Raw genomic sequence first — 17,750 nt, 5'->3', positions numbered from 1 at the left:
TTATTTGATCTTCTTAATATAAGATGGGTCTAACAGGTGTTCTTATCTCTGTTCAGCTAATAAAGGAACTTACCTATTTTTTCTAGGTTTCAGGGACTACATCATGTCATATTGATGGGTAGTTTCAGAGTGTGTACATTGTTTGTTCATGTGTAAAAGTGATCTTGCCTTTCTTTTCTTTCCAGAAGCTCATTTTAGTTCCAGCTATGTACTAGAGATAGGTCCTGGTCCTGCAAAGTTGATGCCTAGTCCATATTTCCCTTTAGTTATGTCCTGTTACTTACAAATCAGTGCTTCCAGTGGAACTTTCTGTGGTGATGGAAATGTTCCATAAATCCATGTTCAGTATGTTAGCCACCAGCCACAAGTGGCTATTTAAATTTACATTAATTAAGATTAAATAAAATTTAAAATCCAGTTCTCTTCAGTTGGACCAGACACATTTCAAGTGCTCAGGAGCTCTGCATTATGTTATCAGTAGTTCCCAATAAATCAACCTCAATAAATCAGAAACATTTTTGTTTAATTTTTAAAATGGAGGTTGTTTGAGCTCCATCTTAGCTTCTGCGCATTGCTGTGGCTTTGGTCATAGTTCTTAAGCTCCGTGGAAGAGGACGACATTGCTTTTTAATTTCTTGGTAGGAGGCAAATGAATATCACCCCAGGTTGCTATCCTTCAGCTAGTTTTTTTTCTCAAACACCTTGGTCGTTAGCTGGTGTATATGTTGTTAATGCACCAACTCATGGAGTCCTCATGAGAATGAAATGCCTGTTGAAGTGATAGAAATTCATTCCCCTGGAAGCATCCCGCATGTGCTGTTGATGTGCTGTTGATTCTCCAATTCCATCTGCTGTGCTCCTAACCCTTGGCTTCTGCTTGGTGTTAGAGTTCCCTTCTGCGACCACTAAGGGAGTTGCTTAAAACCTCCCTGCCTCATTGGGAACTGTGGAAATTCTCCCAACTTTGTGTGTGTGTGTGTGTGGTGTGTGTGTGTGTGTGTGTTTTAAGGACTTTGGTAGGATTATAGAGTTTTCAGCTATAATGTGTTTTAAATTTTGTTGGTAGATGAACCTGAAAGTCTTTTTATTTCAATATTTCTGTGAGAAAGTGTTTTCCAACTTACAGTCATTTAACATTACCTGAAAATTTGGAAGTGTGTGTTTATATATTAGAGCCAGTCTATGTATTTAAAAAGCTAAAGTCTCTTGGTTTTAATTTCCAAGTCAGTTTATTTCTTGCACATTGAAAGAGAAGTAAAATATTTGACAGTTATACATTCTGCCTGCAATAAAGTGAGAGGAAGAAAAGGCCCATTTTGTTTTGATGATTTACAAACTAGGCTTTAGGCGGATTTATTTTTGTAAAGTAATTTAACTGTGGTTTAAATTAAAATTTTCCTGTCATTTCTAGTTTAATATCCTTTCATCACAGTCCTGCCCTCAATTTACCTCTGTGGTTTAATTAATTCTATTCCATGACTAAAATGCTGAGGTAAATGGAGTCAAGTTGTGAAGTTGTAGGTGAAAGCAGTCCTGAAACAGAAAAATACGTTGTTGGACATTTTCTTCTTTCTTTTGGGAACTCCCAGTTTTTTGAACTGGTAGTTATGGGATCTTTAGCCATATTCTACATGTTTTTAGAGTAACGTGGATTTAGTTATGTCTTCCCCTACCTGCATCCCTCCAATAGTGTCTTGGTTTGCAAAGCAGTCGACGGTGATACTAATATATTTTTTATGCTTGTTTATTTTCAGAGGGAAGTGTAACATCTCCCATTTTTCTGACATATTTGCTGCTAGAGAGTTTAAAGCTCGGGTGGATTCATTTTTCTACATATTAGGCTACAACCCTGAGACAAGGTAAGTGAGTCAGTTGGGCCCACTCAGTGCGAACTTTTGCTTTTCTCGCATGCATGCGTAAGATTTTAAAAAGACAACTCCAAAACCCAAAGTAAGCCTCTTTGAAAGGAGTTCTAATTAATGTTTTTGGCAACTAAAGCAGCTTATTGTTTGCTCTTGATTTTTATTAAGAAAAGGAAAATGAGAAAATTTGGGTTTTGAGAGGGTAAGGCAAAGATGGACATTTAATTGATCTGTGTTTTGAACTTAATGAATGGGCAGTTTATTACTGCCCTACTGCACATTGTGTCAAGCATTCCATGATACCATATTGAAAACATTAGGACTTTTTAAAAAAAAGATTTTATTTGAGAGAGATAATGAGCGTGAGAGTGCACACAAGAATGAACAGGGAGAGGGACAGAGGGAGAAGCAGACTCTCGGATGAGCAGAGAGCCCTACTCAGGGCTCGATCCCAGGACCCCAGGTCATGACCTGAGCCAAAGGCACTTAACCAACTGAACCACCCAGGTGCCCCTGAAAACACTAGGACATTATGGAAAGTTTGTTGGTTAGTCATTTGTTTTATTCATTTGTAAAACCCCAGAAACACTCATAGAAATATTTTCATTAAGATTACTGGTATGAGATGGATACATTCAGTTCTCAGCCATCTCTGTAAGATGTATGTAACAGGTAGAATTACTTTTTAAATGAGGAACAATAGAACCAAAATAATTTAGCTGAAAAAATTCTTTGTAGTAGATTGTAGTTTAACTCAGCACATGGAAAAAGTTCTTTAAGAGTTATGTGCATTCATTTTTATTCTGTATCCATTGTGCAACTACAATGGATTAAGGATTTAGAAAGAAAAAGAATGGTAGCTAATGATCAGGTAGTCTGTGTTCGGGACATCTGAGACATACTCTGCAGATATAAGGACTTAGAAATAAAAGCTGCTTGGCCAAAGGAAGGTAGTGGAAGAGCTGCTTTCAGTGTAATTGCAAGATGGGTATTGTCTTAGAGAAAACCTTCTCTTAGTAGATGCTGAGAAATTATATGTAAAAATTAGAAGGTTACTTTTAGTGAGTCACTCCAGGGTTAATAAAAGGCAACATATTCTTTGTTACGATTGTAAGAGACTACCTAAAGGTCTATTGGTGCATACATATTAGTGTCTCTGTATATATTGTAGACAGCAGCTATAGGGGTAATGGTGTAATGAATGGTCACCTTTTTATTACTTACCTTTATTTCCTTTAGAAAACAGTAAATTTGAGCTTTTATTTTCTTTTTCTAAAGTATGCCCTGTTCCAGCGACAAAGAAGTTGATTGGTGGTCATATTTCAAGAACGTCCTATATTTCAGAATTTATTTTACGTATGGATTTATTGACTGCCTGGTCATATCTTGGATTTCTGTCTAGATACAAAGGAGTCCATAATTTCAGTGATGCCACGTTGATTTAACTGTTTGATCAGGAGTTGTCATATTGCACAACTTAGATGGTATCCACGAATTGACTAAATAGCTTTTGTGTTTTAAATGTTTAGCTCTTGGTTTCATAAGAAGCAACCAAATAAATTTTGTTTACTAGTTTTGGTTAAGTGTCTTTTTGCTGAATGCTTATTGAAGGTGGTATTATATAACTTAACTGTAAGTAGAGACTCACACAAGTTCTGGTCTCATTTTTCATTGGATGCTGCTGCTAGTCAACTGATTCTTCCCATCAGTTATATGTTAAAGTGTGGCTTAGGTATGCAGCAGAAGGACATTTGTCTCTCATCTGATAAAACAGCCCTGAGACATGCCCATGGCAGTGCATTTATAAGGTTTGCATCCTGAGTCACTTCTTTTTTTTTTTTTTTTTAAGAGTTATTTATTTATGATAGACAGAGACAGAGAGAGAGAGAGGCAGAGACACAGGAGGAGGGAGAAGCAGGCTCCATGCTGGGAGCCTGATGTGGGACTCGATCCCAGGACTCCAGGATCGCACCCTGGGCCAAAGGCAGGCGCTAAACCGCTGAGCCACCCAGGGATCCCCTCCTGAGTCACTTCTTTTACTGCTTTGACTTCCTGGTGGCTATTTGTTCATTTCTATGCTTGTGTTCTCCTTGTCCAGCTTGTACTATGATATGTTGTAGGTTTATGAGGATGAAGTGAAATGGTAAAAAAGACTTTGAATGTCTGCTTATAAGTAAAGCTTGTGGCAAATCTCACACTTCTCACAAAGTGAGTGTAAAAATTTGCTCTCTCCCAGTGTTTTCACCTTGAATACTTTATAACTCTGAAGTTTGGGTTTGGGTATGCAGTTCCCAAAGCTGCTCAGATTGTCACGAGAGTGTATGTAATTTACTAGGATTGTAGAAAAATTCTTCTTTCCCCACCTGGCTTACCCATGGTCTAATCCTTGGAATACTCAGGCTTCACACTCTTGCAGAATTTACCTCTGTCTGTGTCTTTGTTTCAAGTCTGTGAGGGATGGGGTTGTGCTAGGAGCTGCTGCTATATTTCTCTGCCATTTGAATGAGCAGGACTGGCATGTAGTCATGTAATTGTGTGGTCGTGTAGCTGTGTAATCGTGTAGTCATGTAATCATGGCCACAGGGTGCTCTGTGCTCTTGGTGCCCCAAGTCATTTGGACAGAAACATCACCTGCTGTATGTCTGGGAGAGAGAGCATATATGGATGAGACCACTGCAAATGTCAGAACAGTCACTTTGGTGACTACTCCCTTGCCCTTAAATAACTCAGGAACAAGTGAGCAGTTGAAACTGAAACTTGAAATGGGATTGTTTCTTTCTCATAGCACATTTTCTGACAGTAAAAGTTGATTTATGTAAGTTTCCATAATTTATTTAGCATAGTCACCTGCACTGAAAGTTTGGAATGTGTTTTCGCGTTTATTGAATAAGGTTGTTTTTTTTTTGTTTGTTTTTTTTTTAAGCCCCAGTGTTTGGCTTCTTACAAATTGTTTCCCTTAACCTCATTATTATATTTCTGAATGTTTCATCTTGTCAGAGACCTGACCTTTCCAGACTTCTTGGTTTTGATGGGGTTACGTTAATGAACATGTCTAGGACAGTAGGAAACAGACTTTTCTATATTCTTTGGTACTTTGCCTTTAAAGTTCAAGGAGGGCGGATTACTTGGTAATTGACATGGAATCTTTATCATTCTAAAATACTGTATTTAATTCTGAAATCCTAAACTTAATTCTGAAACCTGAAAGCTCTGAAAAATTTTTAAAAATAAATGAGCTGAAGCTCACTGGATGGTCACACTTGGCCTGAACTGAGATGTGACTATTTATATTCTTGAGTTAGTTCACTTTGAGTGAGTTTGCACAACTTTTACTGCAGAAGTACTAGTGTGATAGAGTAGGGGGTCATTGCTCAGACACTGCTGAGGTGTCACATAGTATATGGTATATGGCTATAGTACCTCTCTAAATCCAAAAACTTCTGAATTCTGAAAATCCTCTGACCCTTAAGATCTTTGATAAGGGATGGCAATAACCATATTCTTGCTAGCCATGACATTTAAGGAATAAAAGTTAAGTAAAAAATTGGGTGGCAGATATTTCCAGTTTCAAATAGGATGTAAGCAGCAAGGGTCTGACTAATGAGAGAGGCCTGAATTTGGAATCCTTAAGTAATCAGGCTTTGCTTCTGGAGTTTGACATTTCTACACTCAGGGAATGTGCACCTTGGCTACCTGAGCAAGATTCACCCCAAGCTTAATTCTACAGTCAGCATACTTTGCAATAATAATGCCATTATGTTCTCATTCTTTCTGAAGGTTCTAATCCAAACTCTGGTTAGAAAATAAAGCCAGTAAATTTCAGATCACAAGTCTTAATACATAAAGCCAGTTAGATCTTAAAGAATTTGTACAACCACCAGTATTTTTGGCTAAACTAAATTAGGTTGGTCTTGGCTTATAAAAAGAGGTGATTATAATCTGTAATCTTAGGGACATGGCTGCATTCATCTGCTTACTGTCCTTAGTTGCTTCTTTATTTATGTAGTATCTCATAGCCATTTAATCTGATCTGTTGATAAGACTGACTCCCCTCTTAGACCCAGGCAGCCTGGGTTCTGGTTCTGGGCTGTCACTTCATCTTTGTGTCTAGGGCTAAAGCTGGTACTTCTGGACTCTGTTTCTACCTCAATAAAGTGGGAGTGCCAAAGCTATCCTGTAGGTTGCTTGTGTAAACTGTGAAGTTTTTTGTTTTTTTTTTTTTTGTTATTGTTGCTTCTTGGGAATTGCCAAAAGAATTATAAATTTTCTTTTGAAAAAAAAAAGTTGAAAAATATCAAAGGATTTTTGGTTTTGTTTTGTTTTGTTTTAACCCCATAAAATGTTAAGTCCAAAAGCAAAACATAAACTACTTCCTAAGATGTCTTGATTCTACCAAGTAGACCATTAACCATCTGGTTGATTGTGCTTACAGAAGTCTGAACACTGGGGATTTTTGACTCTGCTTGGAATATTGATTATAAAATTCTTTTCAAAAAAAAAATTCTTTTCAAAAATATATAGCAATTGCTAAGAATGAAAGATAAATTTCTTGCCTCTAATGAAACTGATAGAACATTTATAATGAATATGTGATATTAATGTGAAACAATACATTTCTATTGTTAGAATATTTCAATGAAAAATTTGAGAGAAAATTGAAAAAATTTTTTCTTAATAAATAGATCTGAGCTTTTTATAGTTAATGAACTCCCCCTATATAGTACATAGGTTTTATTGAATTTTTGGATGTCCTCTTCCCCATCCCCTCATCCTCATACCCCATCCTCTCATCCTTTAAACTATTGGCCAGTACCTTTTTTTTACTGTACTTTCTGGCCCTTTTGGGTATACTTTTCATTCCTTGGAAAAGTTCTCCTACCTTCTTGCTTTAGGCCAGTCAGGATGGGAGAAAGGGCAAGAGTAATGATAGAGTCTCAGCAAGAATGAAAGATTCAGTAATGGCCATTGGAAAGGAGATACCTTTATCCTTAAATTCTGAAGCATAAATTTTCCCAGGAACCAGCCATTTGTTTCCCCTCGCTAGGTAAGAGTTCTTCAGGTCACTAAAGTTGCATGTAGGGATAATGAAGAGAAGATATAAAACATAGCATCTTTAATTGATGGTCACTGATCTGTTGCTTCCTCCCTTCCCCCAACCACATACTATCTTTTAAAAGTGTTGGTCTCTTCTGAGACTTGCTCTGTAGCATGAAACATCTGATTGTATTTTTTGTTCTTTGCTTTGTGAAAATGAGTCTTCTCTTAATATGCAGATGGAAAACAAGTTGAGAGTTCAGATCTCATCCAGGAGAGAATGTCTGTGATCTTCTCTCCTTTTCTTTTTCCAAGGAGTTCTTAAAGCCTTATTGAAACTTAAGGATTATTGCCATTATATTTAGCAGCAATCATAAACTGAGGCACTTGCAGGGATTTATAAATAATTATAAATAATCTCTCCCCAACTGACAGTGGCCATGTTAATAATAATAGCTATAGTTAGTGCGCACTATGGTGCCCAGCACTACTCTGAGTTTTACTTGCATAATTCATTCACTTTGTTTTGAAGCAGAATAGTTGCAAGTATCATAGAAGATCTTTTCTAACTGAACTATTTAGAAGTGTGTTGTCTCCATGAGGCCGTACCACACCTTAATACTTGGAGTGTTCCTTATGAGCAAGGGCATTTTCTTACATGACCACAATACAGTCCTCCAGCTCAAGAAATTAATGTTCAGATAATGCCATTGAATTCACAGACCCCACTCAGATTTTATCAGTTTTCCAATAAAGACTTTTGTAGTAGAATGAGCCAGTTTGATGGATTTAGTTGTCTTAACAACTGTTTGGTCAGTCTGGAATGGTTTCTCAGTCTTTCACTTCATGACCTTGGTACTTTTGAAGGTTGTAGGGAAAAATCTCCAAAACTTTGGAGACTGTCCCTTAGTTTACATTTATGATGTTTCCTTACTAGATTTAGATCATGTTTCTTTGACAGGGATAGTACAGAAGTCATGTGTTCTTTTTTTCTGCATCCTATCATAATTTTAGTTTGTCTCATGGCTGGTAATGTTCACTTCGATCAGTTGAATAAGGTGCTATCTGCTAGACTTTGCAATTGTAGCATTTCTCTTTTTCCTTTTATAATTAATGACCATTTTATGGAAAGTTGCTTTGAGACTATGTATCAATGGCCTCTTCCTCATGAAACTTTCATTTTATTCATTTATTTACGCTAGGTGGATTAATGGCTTCCTATTTTATTTAGTTGTTTATATAATCTCTTACTATCATTTTGATTCTTAGGTCAAATTGCCTTAGATTTTGGAGAATGATACTTAGGTGTGGTTATTACTTTGTCACTGCTGGCAGGCCTCTGAGTAAACAGCTCTGGTGTGTCAGGTGGGGGAGGGAAGGGAAGTGAGAGGGAGAGGGAGGGTATACAGACTTTTACATCTATATTTCTGTATCAGTATGTGTGTATCCATGCATTCATACCAAATTCTCCACATCTAATCTAATACCATAGGGTTCCTGCTAGTTTTTTCTTATTTGTAATTCTCATCTTTGAGAGTGAGAAGCCTTATTTCACCATCCTTAATATCTTTACTTCTGATTTCCTATCATTGACTCAGCTCTCTTCCACACATGGATGGGTTTTGACATCTTGAACTGTATCTTTACTAGATTTAACATTTGGTATTTCTTAAGAAAGTATGACCTAAAGAATCAAATTTTAACATCTTCTTTTCAGGATCCATGGGAGAACAACTCCTTGCAAGAAGTGAATGCTTGCTCTATGCTTGATTGTTTAATTACTGTAAGAGCTCAGTGAGGTTGATGTTACCTTTATTTTACAAATGAGAAAATTGGCATTATATTAAATAACTACCTAAGGCATACAGTTACTAAACAGGAAACCCCTAGCCTACTGGACTCAAAGCCTGTGCTCTTAACATTGATGATTTTATCATAGATTAACTCATATATAACCTCACTTTCTTCTGGTTGTGTTGGAAAATAACTTGAAGCTTTTCTAATAAAGAGAAAAATATGTGCTCACTAGAGAATAACTTGACAAATACAAAAGTTAAAGAAGCAAACTGAAAAAATACATAATTGTATCAGCCATGTTTGTATTTTTCCCCTTCGGTTTACATCTGTGTGCACGTGTATGTATTAAAATTATAATTAAAATATTGCTTACACATAATATATATATATAATCATGCATTCCTTTACTCATTTTCTTTTATTATGAACATACTGCCATGTCATTAAATGTTTTACACAAACATTTGTAATGAGCACCTTATCTACCTTCACGTGGATGCCTCATAATTTCTCTCTTCCCATTTTGTTGAACTTTATGGTTTTCTAATATTTAGTTATTCTAAATAAAATTGTGACCATCTTTTTTCAACATAAATCTTTATACTTCAGCTGAAAAGTAACAATCTAGATCTTTATTTCAGTTAATTTGGATTTTAGACATTTCAAAATCTTCTGTTTGTTGTCTTCTCTATTCATCACAGCTCTTGGTGTTTGTATAGCTTTTGAGGACAAGAAGCTGGAGCTAGGTATACAGGTTTTTTTGTTTGGATTGTCTCTGCCATCACGGTCGAACTCACGATGTTTATGTCAGATGGCATATTTGGAAACAGTTGAGAGTTCGTGTGTATTTGGAAACACAGCCCTGCTGAGGATATAAGAACTCTAATAAGATAGAACAAAAATTAGATTTGATAATTTCAAAAATCTTTTGTCAGTAAACATCTACCAATTCTGAGTAAAATAGAACTTTTATTTTTTAAATTTTTAAAAAGATTTTATTTCTTTAAGAGAGAGCACGAGTGGTGGAGAGGCAGAGGGAAAGGGAGAAGCAGACTCCCTGCTGAGCAGAGAGCCTGATGTGGGGCTCTAATCCCAGGACCCTGAGATTGTGACCTGAGCTGAAGGCAGATGCTTCACTGACTGAGCCACCCAGGTGCCCCTAGACAGAACTTTTAAATGCAGAGCTGAGCCTGTTAGGAATTAAGAGAAACTGTCAAGTAAAGCAGTAAGCTGATTCTTCATCAGCCCATGATGAGAGGAGGTTGGGTTAGTTATTCTTTCTTTAACCAAAGGTCTTGTCTTTAACACCCACCAGGTATAGGAGATGGGGTCTTGATCTCAGGGGGTAAGGGAGTTGGAACTGAGAGCCCTCCACCAAGTTGGGCCATCAAAGTTCTGTTCTTCAGTGAAAGGGTGAGCTAGGTTGTATATCCAAAACTAGAGGGAAATGATAGAGAAACTTGTTTGGGACTGGGACTCGAAGCACAGAAAAGAAGAGGAATAGAGGGAGAATTTCCCTTATAGTTCATAACTTTGAGCCTTGCCCCCAGTTGGGACATGGATTTACATTCTTGAAAAATATGAGAACTCCAGGATGAGAAGATAATGTAAAAAGTAATCTTGGACCATGAGCCTCCAAGAGGCTCAGTGAGAGAGCTTCATTGGGAGAAGCATATGTAAATTTTTTTTAGAGGGACATGCTCTCATTCAAGAACTTGTAGGATATCTACAAATAATGTATCTTTGAATGCCAAATGCACTGTTAAAAGTTACACGTGTTGGAAGAAACCATGTGACATCAACCTGAGTCAGATAAAACAAATGGTAAGATGTGTACCTGAGAACTTCAACACTAGAACTATCAGAGAAAGACTATATAACAGACTAAAACAAAATAGAACCTTTATTTCCCTCTCATGTAAGCTGAGTTTGAGAAAAAGCAATCCTAGATGGCTGTGGGGCTCTACAACCATCAGGGACCTATCTTTAACTTCAGCTTTTATCTTATACTCAAGGTGTCGATCAAATGGTAGCCATGACATCCAGATCTCAGGCTGGAAGAAGGAAGAAGTGGGTAAAAAATGCATGCCTTCTTCAAGGGCATTTTCATAATTTGTATAGGACATTTCCTTTTCTTCTCATTAGACCAAAGATTTAAAAAAATTAGAATGGGGCTTTTTTAAGAAGCTGGTAAAATCTTTATACCAAAACCAGATTAAAAAGTGAAATTTAGGGGCAGCCCTGGTGGCTCAGCGGTTTAGCACCCCCTCAGTCCAAGACGTGATCCTGGAAACCCAGGATCGAGTCCAGCATCAGGCTTCCTGCATGGAGCCTGTTTCTCCCTCTGCCTGTGTCTCTGTCTCTCTGTCTCTCTGTCTCTCTCTGTGTCTCTCATGAATAAATAATTAAATCTTTAAAAAAAAGTGAAATTTATAGGTCAGTCCTAGAAACATGCATGTAAGATGTTTAAATAAAATATTAGAAAATAGAATCTGGCAAAGCACGAAAAATCTGCCTTATCCAAGTTGGGTTTATAGAACCCAAGACTACTTTAAAAATTTATCTGTTAAGGGATCCCTGGGTGGCGCAGTGGTTTAGCACCTGCCTTTGGCCCAGAGCGCAATCCTGGAGACCCAGGATCAAGTCCCACGTCAGGCTCCCGGTGCATGGAGCCTGCTTCTCCCTCTGCCTGTGTCTCTGCCCCTCTCTCTCTCTCTCTCTCTCTCTCTCTGTGACTATCATAAATAAATTAATTAATTAAAAAAATTATCTGTTAATATAGCTTACCACTTTAACATGATGAAGAAATATATACTCATCTTGATCTTGAGAAAACACGTGTTGAAAGTCAACAACTAGTCCATGTTGGGGGAGGGGACGCTTAGCAAAGTAAGGGTAGAACCAAACTTCCTTGTTGTTACTGATTAATTAAACAAAAATCAGAGTCAGAGTGTTGGGAAATATCCCTCTAAAATCAGAAACAATAGGAGTCTTATGTCCATTATGACATGAAAATGTGTCAGAACCTTGGCTAATATGGTTTAATAGTTTTTGCCATAGAGACTCTGAGAAAGCATGTGAACACATAGTTAGAACTGATATGATATACCAGCATGTTTGCTGGATATCAAAGCAGTATATATAACGCTCAGTTCCGTTTCTTTTTTTTTTTTTTAATTTTTATTTATTTATGATAGTCACACAGAGAGAGAGAGAGAGGCAGAGACATAGGCAGAGGGAGAAGCAGGCTCCATGCACCGGGAGCCCGACGTGGGATTCAATCCTGGGTCTCCAGGATTGCGCCCTGGGCCAAAGGCAGGCCATAAACCACTGCGCCACCCAGGGTTCCCTCAGTTCCGTTTCTACACAGGAGGGACAATTAGAGAATAAAATGTAAACATACTGTTTTTATTTTATTTATTTATTTATTTATTTATTTATTTATTTATTTATTTATTTATTTTTTAACATACTGTTTTTAAATGCTTCCCTTCTCTTGATGTGAAGTTAGTACTAATTAAAAGTCAAGGGGCACCTGGGTGGCTTAGTGGTTGAGCATCTGCCTTCTGCTCAGGGCGTGATCCCAGGGTCCTGGGATCAAGTCCCACATCGAGCTCCTCACAGGGAGCCTGCTTCTCCCTCTGCCTATGTCCCAGCCTCTCTCTGTGTTTCTCATGAATGAATAAATAAAATCTTAAAAGTCAGATAGAATTTTTTTTCCATTAAGTGTTTTTCTCTAGAGTTGCCTGAATGTTTTCGTTGCTGCTTTTGCTTTACAATTTGTTGTTAGTAAATAAAATATTTTAAATATTTTTCTATTTCTGGTAAGTAGAACTCTTAAAACCTAGGAAACTTCCATATTAGGAAGTAAGGAAACTTGCTTTACATCTGATACACGTAAATTTTCTGCTCATGAAAAACTAAGTATTACGGTAGCCAAATTGTTTTTTCAGTCTGTTTTTATGTAGTAAGCCTTTTTAATTTTAGAAAGAATCCGTTAATATAGTATATTTTTTTCACCCTCTCAGCTCCCTTTTAATCTATTCAAAATTGTTAATCCTTCACCTGTTGTTTGCCAAGGGATTAATTCTAGGAGAGAGGAAGGTCTGAGATCCAGAGACAATGTAGAAGTAGTTGGGATCACAGGACTTCTGGGAAGACCTAGCAGTAGACCACAAAAGGAAGCACCTGGGCAGCCTGTGGGCATATCCCTGCAAGCAGCCAGGTGGCAAGGAAATGCAGCAGGAATGAGGTCTAGACATAGTCACAGGCAGTAAGCAGACATCTAGTGGTCAAGACAACCGTGGAAGAAACAAGGTCCAGGTGTTGGGGGCTTGGAAGTACTGAGTAGAATTACAGGGTGGTCCTCAGTGTAAGGTAGGGCTTGCTTGTGGAAAAGGAGCCCATTTCTAGAATTGGAATTTATGTTAAAATAATACATTGACTTACTTAATTACCAAACCACTAGGTTTCAGGGCTCCTCAATTTTCTGTGAGGCAGAGAACTCACCTCATATCCTGAGGTTGGATTGCACTCAGAGCTGGTGTTAAGGTGATTCAGTCTGAGGATTAGAGCACTGTGGAAACAGCCCTGCACGTCACTCCTTGCCAGTCATGTGTCCAGTTTCCAGATTCCACGAGGACCGATAATTGAAGACTAACTAGTAAAACTAGATGTCTTTAATATGTATGTATATATTTAAAATTTTAATATTTTATATATATATAACTCAAGAGTTATGATGTTATTACATATAACTCCCACATATATATCTTTCACCCAGTTCACCAGCTAACATTTTGCAATTTTTGCTTTACTAATTTATTCTTTTATTTTATGTATTACATATCTTTTTAATTTTATTACAGATGTGCTTTATTATTTCTGTTTTTGCTGGATTATTCTCTATTAACTATCTTTGCTTCACTGTTGTGTTTTCCCTCCCTCAACTATTTTGGAATGAATGGCAGCATCAAACATCTTTCTCCCTAAATATTTCAGTGTGTTTTTCTCAAGAACAAAGACATTCTCTTACATAATCATTATATGGTTAGCAAAATCAGAAAAGGTGACATTGATATAATACCGTTTAATCTAATATAGTCCATATTTAAATTTTGCGAGTTTTTCTAATACTGACCTTCATAGTACTTTTTGCCCGTGATCATGCATCGGCATTTAGTTGTTTGATCTCTTTAATATCCATTGCTTCTCTTTGTTTTCATAAGATGTTTTCTAGCCTTTTTTTTGTTTTCTCATGGCATCAACATTTTTGAAGAGCTAGAAGCCAGTTTTGTCGAATATCCTTCAGTTCAGGTTTGTTTGATGTTTCCTCATGATTAGATTTAGGTTTTGTTAAGTTCTGCCAGGGAATGAGTATCTAAATGTTATTTTGCCCTTCTCAGTGCTTCAGATGTATTTTTTTGTTGTTGTTTTGGTACAAAATAAGAGATTTGAGTGGTTCCAGTAAAGATGATTTTGGTACTGTCCCTGCCCTAAAGAGCTTATCATCTGTTAAGAGAGGTGAGGCACCCCAGAAAAAGCTGACATGAGGAGAACGAAGTTCTCTGAGCTTTCCTAATAAGGAGGTCTCTCCATAGAGGAGCTGGTTGGGATTGTGGGCAAGTGAGGGACTTCTCCACATACAAGAGAAGAGTAACTGGAGAGTGAGGCGAGTCCTGGGGTGAGACAGGGCTGGAGGTCTGCTGGGTGGGAGGTAGCAGGTGGTGTGAGAGGACAGCTATGAGCTGAGGGTCAGGAAAGATGACCAAGAAGGCGCTGAAGGGGGTAGCTATTTTGAGTACCAAGTGTTTGGAGAAGAGGTCATAGGGTTTTGATGACTTGCCTTTGAGTGTCACTCAAGGTATTTGGTGGGACCAAAGTTATAATTTACACTTCTTGAATTGCTATCGTAATAATCATTTTTATGCTATGTTTCATGGAACAGCTCCTGTGGTTTTTCAGAATAATGATAAATTTGTTAAATTATTATTTTAGTTGATTTCTCCAAGTGAGCATTTTCCATGTGATTTGGTAGTTTTGAAAAAATGCACTATGAAAGAAATATTTTGATAGTCGTATTCGTACTCTTTGGCTTCTAGGCAATTCACTTTTGTATTAGAGAGTCTTTTTCTTCAGACTGTTTCTGGTCTCACACATCTGGGGACATTTTATCTTAGATACCAACATGGAAAGTGTTCTTCCAACCAGTAGATACTTCAGGTGCTGGGTCAAAAGCAAAACTTATTTTAGGTGTATTTGGCATTTCTTGTGTTTAAATGACATTTTCAGTATGATTAGAGTTTTTAAATTATAGCCTCAGAATTTAGTTTATTTGATAGCAAAAACAGGAATACTAAGGAAATGGAAGAGATCTTGCATTTATTTTAGGAATCTTGAGGACACGGAGTACTCTGTTAAGCGGGTCTTAATTTCTTCACACTGTTACATTTGCGGGAAACACAGCACTGCTCTTTCCTACTCTGTCTTGTCCTTTATATATTTTTTGGAGTTTCATAGTCTTGTTTTTCTTTTTTAATTGTAACTAAGTAATCACACATAGAATCTTTTAGTTTGCAAATAGAAACGAAGCTTCTATACACATCCAGAACAGGATATCTTATGTAGCTGCCAGCCCGCTTTGCCTTTTTGTTGGAGGTGGAGGTTGTGGGGAGACCGCATAAAGTGTGTTTTTAAAGATTTTAACAGAAAGTGTCTTGGCTGGTGCTGTGGACAATATACTTCACAGAACTCAATATGACTAGCATGGCATGTGGCCTTGCTGATGTGGCTTTAGAAATCTTTTCTGATTAAATTTTAAATGGATTTAGCTTCATGGGCAGTACTATAAAGAATTGCCTAGAACTTTGAATCAGGAGATCTCAAATGAGATTTTTTAGATGCTTGAGTATTTGTGGCAGGGTGTTCTTTGACATTCTGATTTGAACTTTCCTACCCTTCTTAGTGTTAGAAATACATTCTTCAAGTTAGACATGCCTGACTGGATTATTATGTCTTTTGGAAAATGTTTTTATTATTTAGGCAATTTTAGAGCTTCTTATTTAAGAGAGATTAGCTCCTTGCATAAAACACAGTATTCTTTAAGATCCCCTGCTTGGTATACCGTCTGTACTACATTTGTAGTGTGACAATACCCAGAACTCCACAGTTTTGCCAGGATTGTTTGTGTGGCCTTTTCCCAAATGTTTACAAAGTTTTCAAAATGAAATCTGTGGGGTTGTTCCGCCTTAAGTAGCTACTGCTATGTTTATAGATATGCTGTAGTTTCTGTTCATTAGTCCTATGTATGGTCATTCGTATCTGTATCTTTTGGTATTATTCCTTCTTGAAGATCTTTAAAACAACAATTAAACAAAAAAAGAAAAGACAAACAAAACTTGCTGTTGTCTCGTCTGAGTTCTTTGAAGCCTCTAGATGGCTGGTGTGGCTTGCCGAGTTCCCTGGTGTTGGCTGTCTCAGATCCCCTTTCTAAGGCCCCACTTCCCTGCACACTAGCTTGGTATGCAGGGAGAAGCTGCAGTCTGTTGGCTGGGCTTTATTTACGGAAACAGCAGGGTTGAGATTGATTGCGTTGAGAGACAGTGTATGGATGAGGGAGGGTCACAGCACATGCTCAGTCCTGTCAGTGTGAGGGGGAAGTTTCTGCGTTCTGCGTGAAGGCTTAGGTCATAGCACAAGCTCAGTGAAAGCTCTATGAGGTCTCTCAGACTGCATGTGCCTCCATTTTGAGTTGTTAGAGTAGAAAAGGGCAGAGTTTTAACAGTAAGTAGAGGTTCAGGGACACAGCTTAGACTCACCAGAGCCTCTGTTAGTCATGGATGATCCATTCAGCCCCTGCAGGTAGGCTATCTTCCTCTGGCCTCCCCAAAACAGTGATGGTTTTTGCTGCTCTTTCTCACTTGTGAAGATGTTTATGAATCATTTCATCATTCATAGTGCATGTTCCTGAGAGCCTTTAATTCAACCCTGGCTGGCCATGTAGGTGGTGTTGCGAAGCGTGAAATCAGAGCTAAGAATGGGGTCTGCCTGGAGATGCATTAAGCAAATGGAGAACGTTGTGGGTTCTGCTGTCCCTGTCCCTTTCCCGTTTCCCTTACCCTTTTCTCACCGGGTACAGCTTTAACCTGAGTCCTGCATGGATGCCTGGTGTGAGCTTGTTTGCCTTCAAGCACCTGCAGAAGAAACCTGCCGGCTGCTCTGTTGCCGTGTGGCTGGTAGGGAGTGCCTGGGCCCAAGAGCAGCTCTGTTTGGATGTTTTAGGAAGGGTGGTAGGTGGGCAGCTATTGGTTGCTTTGAAGGTGGGTGGAACTTGTTTTGATTGAGAGCCTGTTTGCCAGAGCAAATTATATTTCTTGTGATCTGTTTCTGAAGTCTGAAACAAGATAATATGTACATTTTGACATATGCAGGAAGCAGTTGTGGATCATGGTTGCAACATTATCACCTTAAAATGGAGGTTTTTTAAGAAATAAAAGGTTATGTCACATTTTCTGTGGCTTCAAAAGAAAACTCCATTCTTTCCAGTTTGTAGACAATGTCTTGACAATTAAGAAAAAATAGTCTGCAGTGACATTTGTGATAGAAGTTAGAGTTCCAGGTATTTTGTTTATTTATTTTGTTTGTTTTAGCAGAAGGTGGCAATTGTGGTATATGTGTATTTTGTTGTGTGACTTGTATGTTCTACAGGAAAGAAGTAAAAAGAGCAGTTGATACTTAAGAATGTTGGCACTGACCAGGTCAGATTCTGTGCCCTCTGCTTGATGGGCCCAGCACTAGTCTTTTCTGTGAGGGGGAGTTGTGCTTTTTATGTGTCCTTTTTTGCAGCCTGGGCTCAGACAGATGGATCTCACTATGGTTAACATAGGGAACTCTTTGTAATATTCCAGGTTAGGACAAATTGAATTTTTAACCAAGTAAACGGTAAGTGAAGTTGGTGAATTACATTAGTTGTTTCTCTTTGTTTCCTCTCCCCTTTTTTCTTCTGATGAAAGGCGAAAAAAATTTTGAAGTCACATTTAAGTTTTATGCATTTGTGAG

General features: G+C 37.8%; 1 protein-coding gene across 13 annotated transcripts in view; it reads left to right on the top strand.

The window, feature by feature from the left end:
• Window positions 1–17,750, top strand: part of RERE (arginine-glutamic acid dipeptide repeats) — a 403,339-nt gene that overhangs the window by 253,390 nt on the left and 132,199 nt on the right. For 11 of the 13 annotated variants that reach the window (XM_026005078.2, XM_072731205.1, XM_072731211.1 and 8 more), the window contains one exon: window positions 1,755–1,859. In XM_026005078.2, the coding sequence (XP_025860863.1) occupies window positions 1,755–1,859 (105 nt within the window). Of the gene's footprint in view, window positions 1–1,754; window positions 1,860–16,199; window positions 16,554–17,750 lie in introns of those variants that run through there. The other 2 variants (XM_072731213.1, XM_026005081.2) reach the window with 1 other exon arrangement.

This window comes from Vulpes vulpes, chromosome 12, assembly GCF_048418805.1.
Source record: "Vulpes vulpes isolate BD-2025 chromosome 12, VulVul3, whole genome shotgun sequence".
Lineage (NCBI taxonomy): Eukaryota > Metazoa > Chordata > Mammalia > Carnivora > Canidae > Vulpes > Vulpes vulpes.
Note: the sequence above shows the minus strand (reverse complement) of the source record. Positions and strands in the feature narration are given on the sequence as shown.